The sequence below is a fragment of the Strigops habroptila genome (assembly GCF_004027225.2).
Source record: "Strigops habroptila isolate Jane chromosome 13 unlocalized genomic scaffold, bStrHab1.2.pri S16, whole genome shotgun sequence".
Taxonomy (NCBI): Eukaryota; Metazoa; Chordata; class Aves; order Psittaciformes; family Psittacidae; genus Strigops; species Strigops habroptila.
In genome coordinates this window covers 11,106,728-11,122,504 of record NW_022651054.1, presented here as the reverse complement: position 1 = coordinate 11,122,504, position 15,777 = coordinate 11,106,728, and the positions used below count along the sequence as shown (strand labels likewise).

The 15,777-nt window shown below is 47.1% G+C and overlaps 1 protein-coding gene across 1 annotated transcript; it reads left to right on the top strand.

Annotated features, from left to right (window-relative positions):
- Nucleotides 1–133: 133 nt before the first annotated feature.
- On the top strand, nucleotides 134–5,491 carry LOC115602146 (RNA-binding protein Musashi homolog 2-like). The gene is made up of 5 exons (XM_030472953.1): nucleotides 134–449; nucleotides 626–666; nucleotides 803–884; nucleotides 1,154–1,238; nucleotides 5,360–5,491. The coding sequence occupies exons 1-5, from the start codon at nucleotides 388–390 to the stop codon at nucleotides 5,489–5,491; spliced, it is 402 nt and encodes a 133-aa protein (XP_030328813.1). The 5' UTR covers nucleotides 134–387.
- Nucleotides 5,492–15,777: the final 10,286 nt, after the last annotated feature.

The window sequence follows — 15,777 nt, the reverse complement described above, 5'->3', positions numbered from 1 at the left end:
GGGCGCGCGCGCGGCGGTGACGTCACGGCCGGGCCACGCGACGGCGGCGGGCTCCGCCCCGCGCGCGCGGGGAGGGCGGGAAGGAGGGGCTGAGGGGAGGGGGGGGGCGGTGCGGGATGAGGGGAGGGAGGGAGGGAGGGAGGGGAGATGGCGGCGGGGGGAGGAGGGCCGGCGCGGCGCTGAGCTAAGCCGATCCCACGTGTGACGGATCTGGCTGCTGCCCCAGCGCCTCTCCAGTGAGATCCTCCGGTAGCGGAGGGAGGAGGAGGGGGGAAGGGAAGGGGAAAGGCAACCGGAGCGAGCCGAGCCCGAACCGGAGCCGGGCCGGGGGGGGGCGGGTTGGGCGGGCGGGGGGGGTCCTCTGAGGGGGTCTCGCTCGGCGCGGCCATGGAGGCGGACGGCAGCCAGGCTACCTCGGGGAGCCCCGGCGAGGCGCAGCACGACCCCGGGTAAGTCGTCGAGCGGCGGGGCGCGGAGCGGAGAGGCGAGGACCGGCCGTTTCCCCCCCACCACCACCTTCACCCCTCACCCCCCGCCCCGCTCCGCGCCGCGCCGCCGTGAGGTGCCCCGTCAAAATGGCCGATCCCGCACCGGCGCTCAACTCCGCTCTCTTGTCTCCCTCCAGCAAGATGTTCATCGGCGGCCTCAGCTGGCAAACCTCACCAGGTACGGACCGCCGCCCCCCTGCTCCCCTCACCGCACACCCCGCGTCCCGCCCCGCGTGGGCCGCGTCCCGCCGCGCCGGGGCCTGCCCCCCCCCCCATTGCCTCCTCTGCCTCTCGGCTTCTCTCTCTCTCCGCAGACAGCCTTAGAGACTATTTTAGCAAATTCGGGGAGATCAGGGAGTGCATGGTCATGCGGGACCCCACCACCAAGCGCTCCAGGTAACGCCGCCGCCGCGCTCACAAACTTCGCGAGTTGCCGTCGGGGCGGGCGGACCCCGAACCACCCCCCCCCCCCGGCTGCCTCCCGCACCTCACGCGGGGTCTGCGGGAGGTTCCCCCGCGCCGCGTCCCTCCAAGGCGAGAGGAGGGAACAAAGCGGCCGGTAGAGGCGGGGAGGGCGGCGGGGGGACAGCGGTGTGGGTTTGTGGCTTCTCCCCCGGCCTCTGGTTCTCATCACCCCCCATCCCCTCGCTCTTTGTCTCTCGTAGAGGCTTCGGGTTCGTTACGTTCGCGGATCCGGCGAGTGTAGACAAAGTCCTGGCTCAGCCCCACCACGAGCTGGACTCTAAGACGGTAGGTCCGTGCGTGGGGCTGCCCGCCCGCCCCTCGTCCGCGGCGTCAGGGCGACATGGTGACAGGGTGACAGGCGACGTTACAGGGACCCTGCCCTCGGCCGCAGCTGCGGCTTCGGCTGGTTTTTTTTGCGGGGCGGCGTCGAGCTGTCATTGAACGGGGACTTTGCATGGTTGGGTTTATCGAGTTTTTTTTCCCCAGACTCTGCCTTTAACTCACAAAAAGCAATAACTTTGTTTTATTTTTAAATGCGAATTCTTCCCCCACCGGCCGGTGGCTCCTCCCCCAGCCTTAGATTGTGTTGAGCGGTGACATTGAAAACATCGTGGAGTAAAACCCAACTTTTTTTCGGTGTTCCAGTGCAGAATGCTTTCTGCAGGGAACTTTCCACTCCCTCCGATTGATTATTTCTTTCTCGGTGCGTGTGTGTCAAGGTGGGAGTGACTTGCTGCCACATCGTAAGAGCTGCTTCCCGTGCCGTTTCCCAAAGTCATTTTTTGGCAGGAGCCCCCTCACCTGTGTTGCCAGGGCCCTTGGGAAACGTGGATGTTAATCTGTGGAAGGCTCTGCGAGGGCTTCAGAGTGGATGCGGTGGAAAAGCACAAGTCCTCGTTTGTTGTTGTTTCTCCAGAGCTTTTTGCTGTGCTTGGTCTCCAGTGGATAACATAAGGAATATGCTCATGGGATTCAGCTCATTTATTTTTTTAATAAGCATTATACTTGCTTTTATTTATTTATATATATTTTTAATAAGCCCCCCACACATACGTTTTCCCCCCTTGGCCTGATACTTTCTGTTTGACCTGACACTGAAAATGCCATATCAGGCATGTGTAGCTCTAGGCCCTGTTTTGTCCCTGCGATCAAGGCCATGCACAAAGAATGAAGTTTTGTGCCTCTTACTTTGTTGCCGTGTTAAGCCTCAGCAAACCTGGAAGGGGAGGGGGGAAGGACACTGGTAGAGGTCATTATCGCTTTGGTGCTGGTCGGTCTGGAGGGGGCTGTGTTTGGGAAGGCAAGGATGGTGTTGGTGGCACTGTGTCTGGCAGAGCTTTTGCTGGATGTACCAAGTGTGTTCGTTGCTGTCACTGTCTTTTATAGTGTGTGTGCTGGATCTTAAAGGTTTGATTTTAACGTGAGCATGGCGCTAGGAGGAATCCTGACTCGGTGCTGGAACATCTTGTGTGTGCCTGTGTGTGTGAGATTACAGCTAAATGAGGAATAGACAAAGCAGGGAGCAAACACGAGGGTGTGATTTTTTTTCAAAATGTAATTTATATGGAAACAAAAAACCCAAAGCTCTCGTGGAAGCAGGTGGAATCTCGTGTTTTAATTCGACCTACAAATTCTGCTGGGCTTGTCTAAACATGTAGCCCATGCTTGCACATGCCTTAATGATTTGATTTTAGGTTTAATCAGATATGGTAAGATAACTGATTCAGCTGTGCTCCCTGAGATTAAACTCACCAGACTTTTCGTGTACAGCTCTATTCTCTATGTGTTTTTAAAGATAATTTTAGATAAGAAGAACAAAGGCAAACAGTGTCTTGAACGAGGGTTCTTAAAAAACTAAATCCTGGGAGGACACCCTGTCATATTTCTGACTATAATTAGGTCCTCCCCCAGCTTTTTCCTGTAGCACAGTCTCGTCCCTGCAATGTATTAATTTGCTTGGCTCTGGGGGAGGGGTGAGAAGCTTCACTAGGGCAAATGTGCCTCAGTTTTGATTGTGTGATAATGATTGAATCAATCTGAATCGGAAATGAACCTCAGAATCAGTAACGCAGCTTCAAAGTACAATCCAGAGCTAGGCAGGTTCCCCTTCAGCTCTGTGTTTGTAGACGTATTATAGTAACTGTTCTTTAGCATAACATAGCATTTGACTCTGTTTCAACGTTCAGCGCAGGAGGCAGATCGGTTGGGTATTGGCATGGAAACGTCGCTCTTGTTTACAGTTACGTTAAAAGCTTTGTTTAGGTAATGGCCATTCATATCAGAAATAGTATTAGAGTCATTCCTAGAGGACTTGTAGATACAGTAAGTAGAGTTGTACCTAACTAACTAATTATTTTTTTTTGGTAGAAGTTTGTTTTGTTTTTTCATTTTGGTTGTTTTTTTTGAATAGCTGAAAGGGATATGCAAAAGGTATGGATTTGCCATGTCTGGGGCTACTGTTCATCTTCCAGCATCACCCGTGTTTATCCAAAAGGTTTTGCGAAGGAAAATCCAGTTATTTAAGCAGGGCTGTCGCTGTGGTGCAAAGAACTCCATGCTCTTTGAACTGACCTTCAAAAATGAATGTGTTGCTTTCGAGTTTAACAGCCCTTCCAACTTTTTCCCAGCGGGACTCTGCAGTGATGCCTTTCTAGTGGGACTGGTGCTCTTTGCTGGGAAAACTTTGGCTTTTGAAGCAAATGTAGAAACGTGCATATTTGCCTCCACCTTTGGGTATTGCTGTGGAAAATCCATACCTGTTGTATTTCCCCAGTAGACAAATGCCTAGTCAGTGCTGAATATATTTGTAGATAATGTTAATCTCTCTGAAAAGGTTAGCTTTCTAGAGAAATAATTTTACCTTTGATGCTTTTTGAACAATAAAGTGGCATGTAATCGCTCATTTCTCAGGTGTGTCCTAAAAAAAGCTACTACATTTGTGTCTGATGCAGGCGAATCAGTTTATCGGTTGCACATCAAATGTTTGTGATATTTCCAATTTTGACAAATTAATTGAGTAAAACTGCTTCTTAGGAGAGGCCTGTGGTTGCTGATCAGTGACAGGAATACATGTCACCACAGGAATAACAATACCAAATGGAAACATCTCCTTTTCCTAATCAGGGTTAGCTTGAGGGGGGGAAAACCTGACAAAAACCAAACCCAAGCTACTAACGAAAGCCTCTGCTTCAGAATATGCCTTTATACAATCAGGATTATTTTCTTCAGTTTGTTACGTAGTCAGGACACTGAAAGCAGTTGCAAGTTGCACAGTGAAGGTAGGATTTAGACCTTTAAAACATCCTTTTCCAGATTCTTTATTTAGAACATGCCTGCGTGCAGATGCTGCTAAAAACCAGAGGTGAAATCAGCAGCACGGAGACGTTTTATTGCAATCATTTTTAAAGATGACAATTGAGGTTGGGCAGTTGTTGAAAAGGTTTTTATTTCCCTCCAGCCATGCCTCTGCGGTGGTGTCTTTTTGTTCCTAAGTGATTTTTGAGTGGTAGAGAGGAGCCACTTTCTGAATATGACCCATGTGGAAGTTGTTTTTAAAACTGCAGAATTAGCATTTGGGCACGCTTTCGAATGGGAGTCAGTGCCGCATCTTAAAACAAGGGAGCAGGGGGTAAAACAAAGGTATCTTTTCTTCCTTTTTGTCGCTGTGGTGACGTGCTTCATTCTGGAATACTTCAGGTAATTCCTTCATGGAAAATAAATTTTAAGAACTTGGTTTCTCTGGTTTAAAACACTTGCATGTTTTGTGTGTCTTGCTCTCCTCTGCCCATCCCCTCCCATAAATGTCCCTTTGTAATTTTTATTGCTCACATGTATTCTTTGAAGGGGAGTAGACCAGATCAATTTGGCATATTTTTGTCAAGGATAATCTCATAGTCCTTCTAACATCTTAGTTTTAGTAATGGAAATGCGAATAATTTGGCTTTGTGTTCTGCATTTCTCTCTTTGTGTGGTGTTGCCAAGTCAGTTGACAAAACAAAGCAGAAAAGAAAGAAAAGAAAAAGCAACCCCAAACCCAACTGAAGGAGGGTGCAGGTGTCAGGAACAGCAGGTGAAGATCTGATCAGGCGTGCTGGCCGTCTCTGTGCGGCCTCCAGAGCGTGCAGATAAGGGTTAACACACAGTTTTGATTGTAGAGGCAGCACCTAGAGACTAAGAGGGAGCTCCCTGAGCACGAGTGGAGGTTGTTGCCCAGAAGATGATGGAGGAGGTGTACAGAAGAGATGTTTTCTTCCACTCTTCCTGTCTCCTGTTCCAGAGCAATTCTGGATGAGTGCTGAATGATAAGCCTGAGAAATGAGGGATTAATAATTCAGTGATTTAAAAACAAAATAATATAAACTGACAACAAAAGCTATCTTGTTGATTTCCCCTTTCTTTTTCCTCAGATTGACCCTAAAGTTGCATTTCCCCGACGAGCACAGCCTAAGGTAAGTAGGAGGATCAATAACAGGATTTTAGGCACACAGAGAATCATTGTTGCCAGGCAGTTCAGGTTTCACACAGGGAATTGGCAATGAAAGCTTTTAAAGCCGGTGCATGGCGTCTTAAGGGTATCAGCGTATGGCTGTGAAACTACAGGAGAGCTGCTTTGTGCGCTATTACGTGTCTCCAGTTTAACTGTCTCCGTGCAGGGCCCCGGCCAGTCGTGGCTGGCTGAGGAGCCGAGACTTCCCCCGTTGTGGTGGGAGATGGTTGCTGCATTACTCGCGTTTGTTATGCTATTTTACGCAATGTGTTTTGCCTGGTGTTCATGAAGAGCAGTTGGACTAAGTGCAGACTTCAGGCTTGTTTTGAGCTGAGCTTTCAGTTCTGTGGTTGTGATGGATGGGAATATATCTCTGCCTTCATCGTTTGCAAATTTCCTTTTGTATAACTTCAGAGATGTGCTTGGAGACTAATAAGTGTTGGGTAGCAAGTTTCTGATGAAGCTCTGAACTCTGCAGGCCACGGGGTATTCTTTTGCAAGAACAGTGGAACAATGAACTTTAAGTCTCCAGCCAATGGGGCTGGCTGGAGAAGTGACCTTCTCTTTCCAGGGGACTTGTGATAGTGCAGCCAGCTTCCACGCTGGGACAAAGGCGGTGTAGTGATGTGCAGAGGAACTTCTGTCTGCGTGTGCTTACTCTGACACGTCGCTGGTGCCATTTCTGCTGCAGGAGTTGCTTATGGAATAGAAGTGGTTGTTGCTCTTCAGGCTGTGCTTAACAAAACCAGCAGATCAGTTTTAAATCCAAATGTGCAGCCAGTTGTATTTGAATTTTGAAAGCCAGAGGCTGAAAGAAAACTTTTCGTAATTGACATTTTCTTTTGTATTTGTTTTTGAGAGTCGATTCAGCTGGCGTATGTCACTTGTATCCACTGATCATCTTGGGCTATTTCGGTATTCCGTTAAAAATGGAAGGACAAGGCTGGAAAGCTGTGGGTGCAAGTCAATAAGGAAAAGTGCTTTAAAGTTGGTGGCAGGAGATATCTGAACAAGTCAACCCAACAATTTTATTGCAGATAGCTCCTCAGGAAAGCAAGCAGTTTAATAGCGTGTGGAACCATAATGTTAAATACTGTACAGAACACGCAGCGAGTGTGTAATTTAAACCCCTGGGTGTGTAGCAGCAGAGGTGCTAGTGATTTCTTTAAAAGAAAAAAAGGAGAAAACCCAACATCCTACTTGCAGAATTTTAAACCAAAGTAATGTAGTCAAATATTTAGAGGTTCTTTTCTTCATAGGCCATATCTAATAAGTACTTAGTGAGTAATGACGTGCCTGGCTTGCTTCTGTGCTAGCAAATTGTTTCTTGTTTGTAGGCTTTGTGGCTTGTGGATTCTGCTGTTGGATTAATGCTGTCTTTAAAATACAATTTCGAGTTATCAGGATTTTGAAGGGTTTCGTAATAGAACTATGAAGATGATCTTGTGCTGTGACTGATGTTCATTTCCCATTTCCCAATACCTTTTAAAGGCTTATTTACATTTTAAACTGTCTTCAATTACCAGTTATCTGTTTCTACAATGTTCTTTGTAAAAGTTTAGAACTTGGAGCAGAGCTGTTAAGCTGTCCCGCGTGGTTTCTTCTAACAATTAAAAAAACCAGGGCATGTCTTATGCCGAGGATATTAGCGAGTTAAATTTCCGTGTTAATGTAAAACCAGGTCAGTTTTACAAAGGGGAGTTTGTTTTTCTCCATGTAGGGTTTTTTCTGGTGGTGGTTGTTTCTTTTGGTAACAGACCTCTTTCAAGTGTGGGGCAAACGCTGGAACGCAGGCTGGATTCCACTCTTAGCAGGAACTCGCTCTCTGGAGAGGTCAGCAGGGTCTGCTTCTGCTTTTTACACACTTCTCCTTCCTAAAGTGTCCGGATTTCTACGGGCTCTTGAAAGAAAAGCTCAAGATTGGAAGGAGCCTTATTAGGAAATTGGAGAAAACCAGTTGCGATAAGGAGCAGATTGATATCAATCGTAACATTATCCTGGACAGCATTTCATCATCTGCATTTTTTGTTTTCTGTTTTTTTAATTAGATACTGAATTAAGGTTTTGGACTTGTTCCTTTATCCCAGTTGAATAGCGAATGCTCAGTGTTCAAATGTGACTGTGCTTTAGTCTAATTAACCAGCAAATGCTCGGGTCTGTGGAGATTAATGGCATTTAATGAAATGTCTGTGTCTTTCTCTAGGTGCAAGAGGAGATAATTTTTTTAGTCTTCCTTCCTGGTGTGTTGAGCAAAATGGGGATCGGGTTTTTTCTGTCACCTTCCTGGCAGTGACTGGGTGCTGAGGTGGAGGCAAGGCTGGGGCACGTTCCCCTTTCTTATGCAGACAGACCTTCTGGCAGGCTTCCCTCCATCCATCCCATCCCCTTCCTTCGGGAGCCCTTTTGACCTGCCTCGGCAGGATTAACTCTTGAGTGGGCAGCAGTTCTTGGGCTCCTTTGCCAGCTCACATGCTCGCTGTGGCTGCGGGGGTCACGCTCGCTTATTTGTGCACGCACAAGAATCCCTGCTCGCTCCTTCCCCCCCTTTCTGATTCACTTTAATTGGCGAGTCTTCCCCTTTCAAACCACAGCCCAGTAAAAGGCTTTCTTTGGGGCTTTTTAAACTGCATCTCCATGATTTGACACCTCTCTGGTGATGCAAATTGGTTCCTGAGCAAGAAGTGGCAGGTTGTAACAGCAGAGCATTCTTCCCTGATTTTCTCAGAATGCCCCTCGCAGAATATCCTGGGTGATTGCCTCCAGTGGATGACGCCATGGTTTGTAATCCTGCTCTGCTTGTGAAGTCCGGGACGACTTGCAGCCATTGTTTTAGGAAATTTGCTGCAGGGGTTGAACTTGTTGAGGTTCTAATGTATGGCTACCAGCGAGATGAAAAGAATATCCCTATGCTTTCTCGCGGCTGCTGTTCCTTGATAAGAATCTGTCTTGCTTCCAAGTGCTGGAAGGCGCTTTGTAACAGTTGAGCATTTATAACTCCGCTGACTTAAAAATCCTTAAAAAGCAGCAGTGACGGGGGTAGGAGTTTTGTATCTCCGTTTGAATACTGAAGACTACAATAATTTGACTTTTTAATATTCGTAGCCTGTCAGTTCTGACGTTACCTACTGTATTAGGTGGAGAAGCCTTATCAAATTTAGCGTGTTCAGTAGATATTCTCAGTTGTAAGCAGTTCCCTCCCTCATCCCTCTGCCTTGGGGGTTTACAAAATAAACCTGAAGAGCAAAAGGACAGCAGCCTCAGTCCGTGAAGCAGCTCCTTGGCCATGGAAATATCTTTGTGTGATTTACTAGTATAAAAATTTGGATGCTTTGTTGTACAAAACCATGTATGAAACAGAGGCAAATAGAACTTCAGTCAAAGTTTACAGTTATTGATTTGACCCACTGAGGTTTTTGTGCTCAGGTTCGTCCAGTGTGGGACTGAGGTCCCTGTTCTTCCCAGCACTTACCACAAGGGTGTAATGGATGTGGCTGGGAATTGCTCTGGCAAGTCAACAAGCTGCAGCTACTTGTAGTAGAATATGGTGGCTTTTGTTAGCATCGTGTATGTGACCTGCTGACTGTAGTCTGTATCCTTCCTCTTCAGCGGCTGTTAAATGAAGTTAAAGTCTAGTCTGTGTGGGTTGGGTACAGTCTTCTGGTGACCATTTGGTCACAAAATAGCAAAAGGGCTCTATTTGATTTAGGAAATCAGATGGTGATGCTGAGTATTGATAGTTTTATCAGATGTGTTTTGTTCAGAACCGGTAACTGGTTCTGGCATCTCTGCACTCCAGTCAGTCTATCTGCAAACTGTGTGTACCTTGTGTGTGGAGTAGCTGGTTTCCTGTCTGGCCAGGCACATGGGCTGTAAGGGGTGCAGTTGTGCACATCTGTTCCTCCTTCTTGGGCAAAACCCAACAGTGTCAACAACTCTCTTTTCATTTGAGTGGCTGCTGGTTGAACCCACGTGAAGCTGGCTATTCCAGAGCAGCGATGGAGGGCATGCCCTTTTGGAATAACACCCAGGCTAACCTGGGAGAGATTTTTTTAAAGCTAACCAGTGGATTTGGATGTCTGATTCCAATTAAGTTGACTGTGGGTGGGGTGTCTGCATCCCTTGGCTGCCTGATAAGCATGAGCCAGAGTAACAGGGAGAGATTTCATTCCAAAGCAAATGGTGGACCTTGAAGATCAAGAGTTCTGTTGTTTGTTTCCTCCCCTGCTTCTGCCTGGAAACTCCTCCAGGTTAGTTCGCTACTTCCCATCTTATTTTAAGTATGGGGTAGGCTTTGAAGTCTTTTCAAAAGAATGTGAACTGAGCACACGAGCAGAACTCCGGGTTCTTCCTTTCCTGCCACCCTTCCTTCCCCGCCAGGCTGTGAAGAGCAGCAAGGTCAGACCTGCTCCCTATGATTCTTTTTTCTTTTTAGATTCCTCTGCATTTGCAGGTCTGGATGGAGTAAGAGGAAGTGTTTCCTGCTCTTGGCATAGGGCATAGATGTGTACCTTAATAACATTGTTGTATCTTCTGCATACAGAAGTCCTTACCAGACAGTATGAGGGATTTCTTTTCATGGTTGATGGCCAGTGTTTTGGCATCTTCTTCAACCAACCTTGACGTGTAGATCCCTTGCCCAGGGTAAACTGCTCCTAGAAGTTGTATGTTTCTGGCATTGGATGATTAAATGGAAAAGTTGAGGTCTGAGTCTTGGCAAATCAACCCAGGTCTTCTCAGGTAGAGAGGATCAGAGTTTTGAAACCTATGATGCTGGACTCAGATTCTTGCTCTCTCTGACCTGTTTGGGGCAGAGTGTGATCTCTGTCCTTGCATGTAGCCAGAGGAAGAAGTAGCTGTGCAAAGCGTTTTGTGGAGTGCAGTGAGTTGTGTCAGGAGCAAGAGCTGCGCTGGGTTTTTGTTATTCTGCTGGTTTGGGAGATGTAAACATTTATTTCTTCCCCCCAACCACTCAGGTGGATTGTTCACCTTGTCCTTAATCCCCACAGACTGTCTTTACTTGTGTAAAATGATGTCTTTCCATTGTTACTGCCTAAGGATGTCTTTCATGTTAAGAGTAGTGCTAATGTCCTGATGTGCTTTCTTTCCCTTTGCCTTACTGCGAACTAAAAATTAAAATTGAACATTATCTAACTTTGGAGTTTTAATTTTGTTTTTTTTTTTTTTAATGGGGATTCTCCATTCCCTTTGTTTTTCTGTATTGCTGGGTTCTTTTTAATGGTGTCTGCCAGGTAACTTCTCTGCCCCGAGACTTTGCTGCTTGGATACGCCAGGAAAGGGTCGGCAGTGAGGGAGGTCAGGGAAATGGGAGAGCAGCAGCAGGCTGACACCCTTGTGCGTTCCTCTCTGCTTCCAGATTGAGCACATCGAGTCTGCAAAGTGCTGAGCCTTTACCAGCCCGGGGGTAGGTCTACTAATGACTGATCTAAAACCATCAAATTCATTTATTTGTCACTGCCAGTGACAGGCCAGTTAATGCTAATGGATTCTTTTTTTAGCCTGTTGACTCTGGTGATAGTCTCATAAATGTTGTGAAATCCAAAGCATTAAGGGAACTTGTAACTTATTTTTAGAGGAGAGCTATTGAAACAGGGTAACGTGCTGCGTGGGGACCCAGGTATATGTTAGGTTGGGAAGGAAAAAGAGCAACTCCTCTGTTTCATTAAGCCATACATAGATGTCTTTGCTGTTCCTAATAGTTACTTGACTTTTCGATTGTATTTCAGTGTTCTCTTTAAACACATTTTGGGTCATGCTATAAAGGAAGGAGAAGCTGTAAATAGAGCCAGTCATCGTAGGAAAAAAGGGCTTGTTTCAGATAATGGTTCATCTGCAGGGCTTGAATCTTCTCTGTCCCTATTGTGTGAAAGCACTTAAGCATATACTTAAGTTGGCACAAGCATGTGGGTAAGTGCTTTGCTGAATCAGGGTGGACTAAAAGCACATTGTTGAATGCTTTGTTGTACTGTGGAGCCGGTAGCAGGAAAAGATTAAAAGATGACTGTGCATTTGTGAGTACCTTGTATACAGTCAGTCCCATTACTTCTCTTTCAGAGAGGGCCAGTTTCATCTCTCCTTTTCCCCTTCCACCAGATAATCTCACTCACAAGAAAATATTAATCTGCTGTTTCCTCAAAAAAGTGATTGCAAGGTCAGTATTTAACAAAGAATAAAGTAGAAAAATAATTGTCTAAGCTTAATTTAGTCTCAGCCTTGCAATCACACATTCTCTTTGCCTTAGTCACTGGAATAATTCTGTAAACTATGTGAGCAGTGTTCAACGTGGCTTGGGTATATAAGAGATTATTGCCATAGAAATTGTGGTTTGCTGAGTAATTTGGAAGTTACTGTGAGTCTCTGTACTCAGGGCAGCATGAGGTACTAATAAGTTACTTCTAACTGTTGGCATTTTGCTGCTCTCCTGTTGAAAAGATTTCCTTCATTTTTTGAGTGCAGAGAAAATGTGAAGAATTTCTTCAGAAGTTCTTCTCCCTGCTCAGTCATTCCTCGTGCTGGGACATCTGCAGCAGCTGGGTGTATTGTTGTGACCGAGTAGGATTGAATTAAGATTGTGCTTTGGGAACTTTGTATTATAAAGCAGGAGCCTACCCTGCCAAGACTTGAGCAATTCTACACATGAGGAATAGCTGTAGAGACCTCAGCAAGCACAGCTAAATGCAGGCAAAGCTTCTTAATATGTTGGTGAAGTGCATGTGGCAAGAAGAGTGAAGGAAAAGAAGTATTGACAGCAGCAGAAAGCATTGTTCCCTCTGCCCTTCCCTCCCCCAGCAAAGACTTGCATTAATTTCCCATTGACTCTGATGTACAATAGGGAAGAGGTTTCAAGCTGACTGAAGGGGCAAAGGTCCAAGGAAACTACTGTAGCAAGAACTGATGCAGAGTGACAGTAATGAGGTGGCCTGGCAGGTGGGAGGGAAAATGGTGGGGTGGGAGAAAGAAACTAATATCTGCTGAATTAAGTAGTTCCCAGGGTTTGAAGTTGTTAAGTCCTCTTGGTTTTATTTTCCTCTGTATGTGCCATACAACTATGAGATATGGCTGGAGCTGAGAACATGGGCAGGGTCCTGGTGCAGCTCCAGTCCTTGTGCTTCAGTGCTGCCCACAGGACACGGAGTTCTTCTGTAGTGTCCCAAAACCTGCTCTGTGCTGTTTGCATTTGTGTTTTTAGTATTGCTGACTTTGAGCTCATCTTTCTGTTGTTCTGTTGGTCAGTTTTGCATCAAAAAAGAAGGTGAGGGGCACAGGGTGAAAAAGTGTTCTGAAATTCTGATTTATTTAAAGTAGGGGCTGTGAAGTGCTGGTAAGACTTTCAGTTTCTTGAATGCTGGTGGAAATGTTATGTCTATTAGAAAGTCAGTAGAGGTTTTTATAACAAGTGCTGACCAGACATCATTCAGGAGTCTTCCCAAAGGGTTATTTGGTGTGTGAGAAGAAGTTGCAAGGAGCTGAGCATTTGTTCCAGGTATCTGTAAATCCCACTGGACTGAGAGGTATGGCTCAAGTAGGGGGATAGTTTGTGGCAAAAGCTTGTGAGCTGCAAACCCTCAGTGCTGCCGGTTTGCTGTTCTGCTGCTGGAAAAGGTGTTGCTGAAGGGGATGTTGTGGTAATTCTTCTGCAGCACGTGCTGGAAAAGTGGAACTTCGGTATCGTTTCCATTTGACCACGTTATCAATCATTTATGTTCAGAGATGTGTCAGTGCTATTCCCTGCTCTGAGCCCAAGCTGTGCACAGAGCCAGGTATGTAACTGAGCCTTTTGCCAAAGGTTTGCAAAGTGTTGTAAATGACTATAAAGATGTCCATTTGCTGGTGAAATTAACTACTGCTGGTGTTGTGTTTGGCAGACCTACAAAGCCTAGAGCAGTGCTGTGTGCTCAGAGAATGGTGGGAGGGAACAGGAAACATTGGAAAGAAATCTGAAGTTAATGCTCAGCTGTGAAACATGAGGAGTTTTCTGAGGAACGGGGTGAATTGGCCCCACCTTTGGGTCTGGGGCTGCTACCGACCATTGGGTTGGATGGTGTCTCTGCCGCGTCCTGAGGATCCCTGGGAGTTGTCTCATGTGAGTCCTGAATGAGCTCCACTGAGCCGACTGCAGTGAAGGATGTTGGCTTCTCAGAGCTGGGGCTCCTCTCCTCAAATAGTCTCTAGTATGAGATGTTTGGGTTCTTTTGATGTATTTGTGCTAGACAGCTCACCTTCCTCCCCAGCTGCTTTCTGCAGGTGAGCTCTAACTCCAGCCCTGGATGGGTGGCCAGCTGAGCATGCAGCATACCTGCCATTCGAACTCTATCCTGTTCAAATGTTACTTGGCAGAAAGGCCCCTTGTACAACCTGCTGTGATGATGGCCCAGGAGCACTGTTAGCTGGGTTTGGCCACTGAGGAAGCACAGAGTTGCTGTTGGTAAGAGTTTGGTCTTTCTTGGCCCTGATGGTCCTGGTACTGATGCTGCTGTTGAGCCTGGAGAGGCAAGGCTGGGAGGAGAAAGGGCAGTGGGGTTATCCAAAGCATTTCAACGTGGCAGAGGACGCTTCCTGATGCCCAGGTTTGGTACCACATGGTAAACAGCCGCTTCTGGCTGAAAAAGCTGTTGGCAGCATCCCTGGACGTTGGGAAGGAAGTGTGCGAGTGCAGCGGTATCGTACGCTGCCAGCTCTTTGTGACTTGGGTCGAGGGGTTACACTGGGGCTGGTTTTTTGGTTTTAACGACTTTTGATTGGAAAATTTATAAGGGAGGCCCTGCCTGGAGGGTCAGCGCTGTGATGTGAGGCAGAGGTTCCAACTGCTCAGTGCTGGGGCTTCCGAATGGCAGCGGCGAGGTGAGGCTTTGGGCAGGGGGGAAGTGAGATAAGAACGCTGGAAGAGGTAGATTGTGGTATGAATTATGGCTAATGCCGAGTGGTTACAGACTCACGTGGGGGTTTGGGAGGCAAGGGGGTGCTGGCAGTGGATTTAAATGGGTTCAGCAGTGCATTGCAACGCAGGGTCGATCCTGGTGCCCTCAGCGAGGAGAGGAGAGGAGGAAGCGTGCTCAGCTGCAGGTGGCCTGTAGTCCCTCTGCCTCCAGATAAGCGCTGGCTGCTGTGTCGGCGCAGCGCCGGGCGCGCAGCCATGCCGGACGCTCCTCCACCCCCCTGGGCCTGCTCCTGGAAGCTGGCTTTCTCCTTCGTGCTGCAGGACTGTGCCCGTTGCTCTCTGGGTGGCCTGTCCTGTCCTTCCTCCCTCTTGGAGCTTGAAGGGTGGCTCGATGGTTCCTCCGTGGTATGCAGAGGAGGAGTGTGTCCTGACGTGTTTGCATTGGGAAGCGCGGCACTGGAGATGGGCTGTGCTGTGATTGTTCCCCCTCTGAGTGGGGATTTCCTGCCCTCACCAGCCTGGGATCCAGGCGTGGGTGGATGCAGGGAGAAGCACCTGGAGGGAGTCTCCTGCTGCAGTACCTTTGTGCTTTAAATTCCTGACTCACCTAATCCCATGAGCTGTGATCAAAGCAGCAGGTGATGCATGCGATGTGCCGGGCAGTGTATGTATGCCGAGGGAGTTGTGATCATCTCGTGTGATTTCTAATCTCCTACCCCCTTTTTCATCTGGTCACATCCTCTGTGTCATTAATCTTCCAGATCAAATAAAATGATAGTTGAAAGTCCTCCATAGTTATGGTTCCCCCGAAGTTTTGTGAATATGGCTTTGATTTTGTTGTAGTTATTGGAAGTCAGTTTAGATTTCTGGAGCTGTGTTTTGTAGGTGTCTCCAGTGGATATTTTAGTAGGGATATTTCTCTCTCAATCATGTATGTGTATGCAATAAGAGAAGAAGAAAATATATTACAGAATAAACAGCAATTTAGTTACCAGTCCGAAAGCTTTAATGCTAAGGAGCCATGAAGTATAGTTTATTGGAACTATAATTGCAGACATAGGCAGTGATTATCTGTCTTTATGCTTTTATGGTCCCCATCACTGTCATCTGAACACATGAAGCTGATGAGAGCGTGTGCGGAACGTTATTCAGCTGATGCTGTTTAATCCTCATGTCTTGCAATGTGTGGAAAGTAAAATAACACGTCAATTCATTTGAAAATTATGGGGAAAGAAAAAGGTGGGAGAGGGCAAGTGTCCTTGCAGAGAATGTAGCCTTATTTCATCCAGCTTGGAGCTGAAGGAATGCAGTTGACAGGGTAAGCATCGCACATGGATGTGGTCGCAAGGAATTTTACTGTTGCTTAATGTTCTTGGAGGTCCTTGGCAAGTGCAGGGCTTCATCCTTGGAGGTGCCTCCCTTTGTTGCTTTGAAATGCTCTG

Coding starts and splice junctions, on each gene's coding strand:
- LOC115602146 (XM_030472953.1), top strand. CDS start 388: ATGGAGGCGGACGGCAGCCAGGCTACCTCGGGGAGCCCCGGCGAGGCG. Junction 667..802: donor CAGCTGGCAAACCTCACCAG/GTACGGACCGCC, acceptor CTCTCTCCGCAG/ACAGCCTTAGAGACTATTTT. Junction 885..1,153: donor CCCACCACCAAGCGCTCCAG/GTAACGCCGCCG, acceptor TGTCTCTCGTAG/AGGCTTCGGGTTCGTTACGT.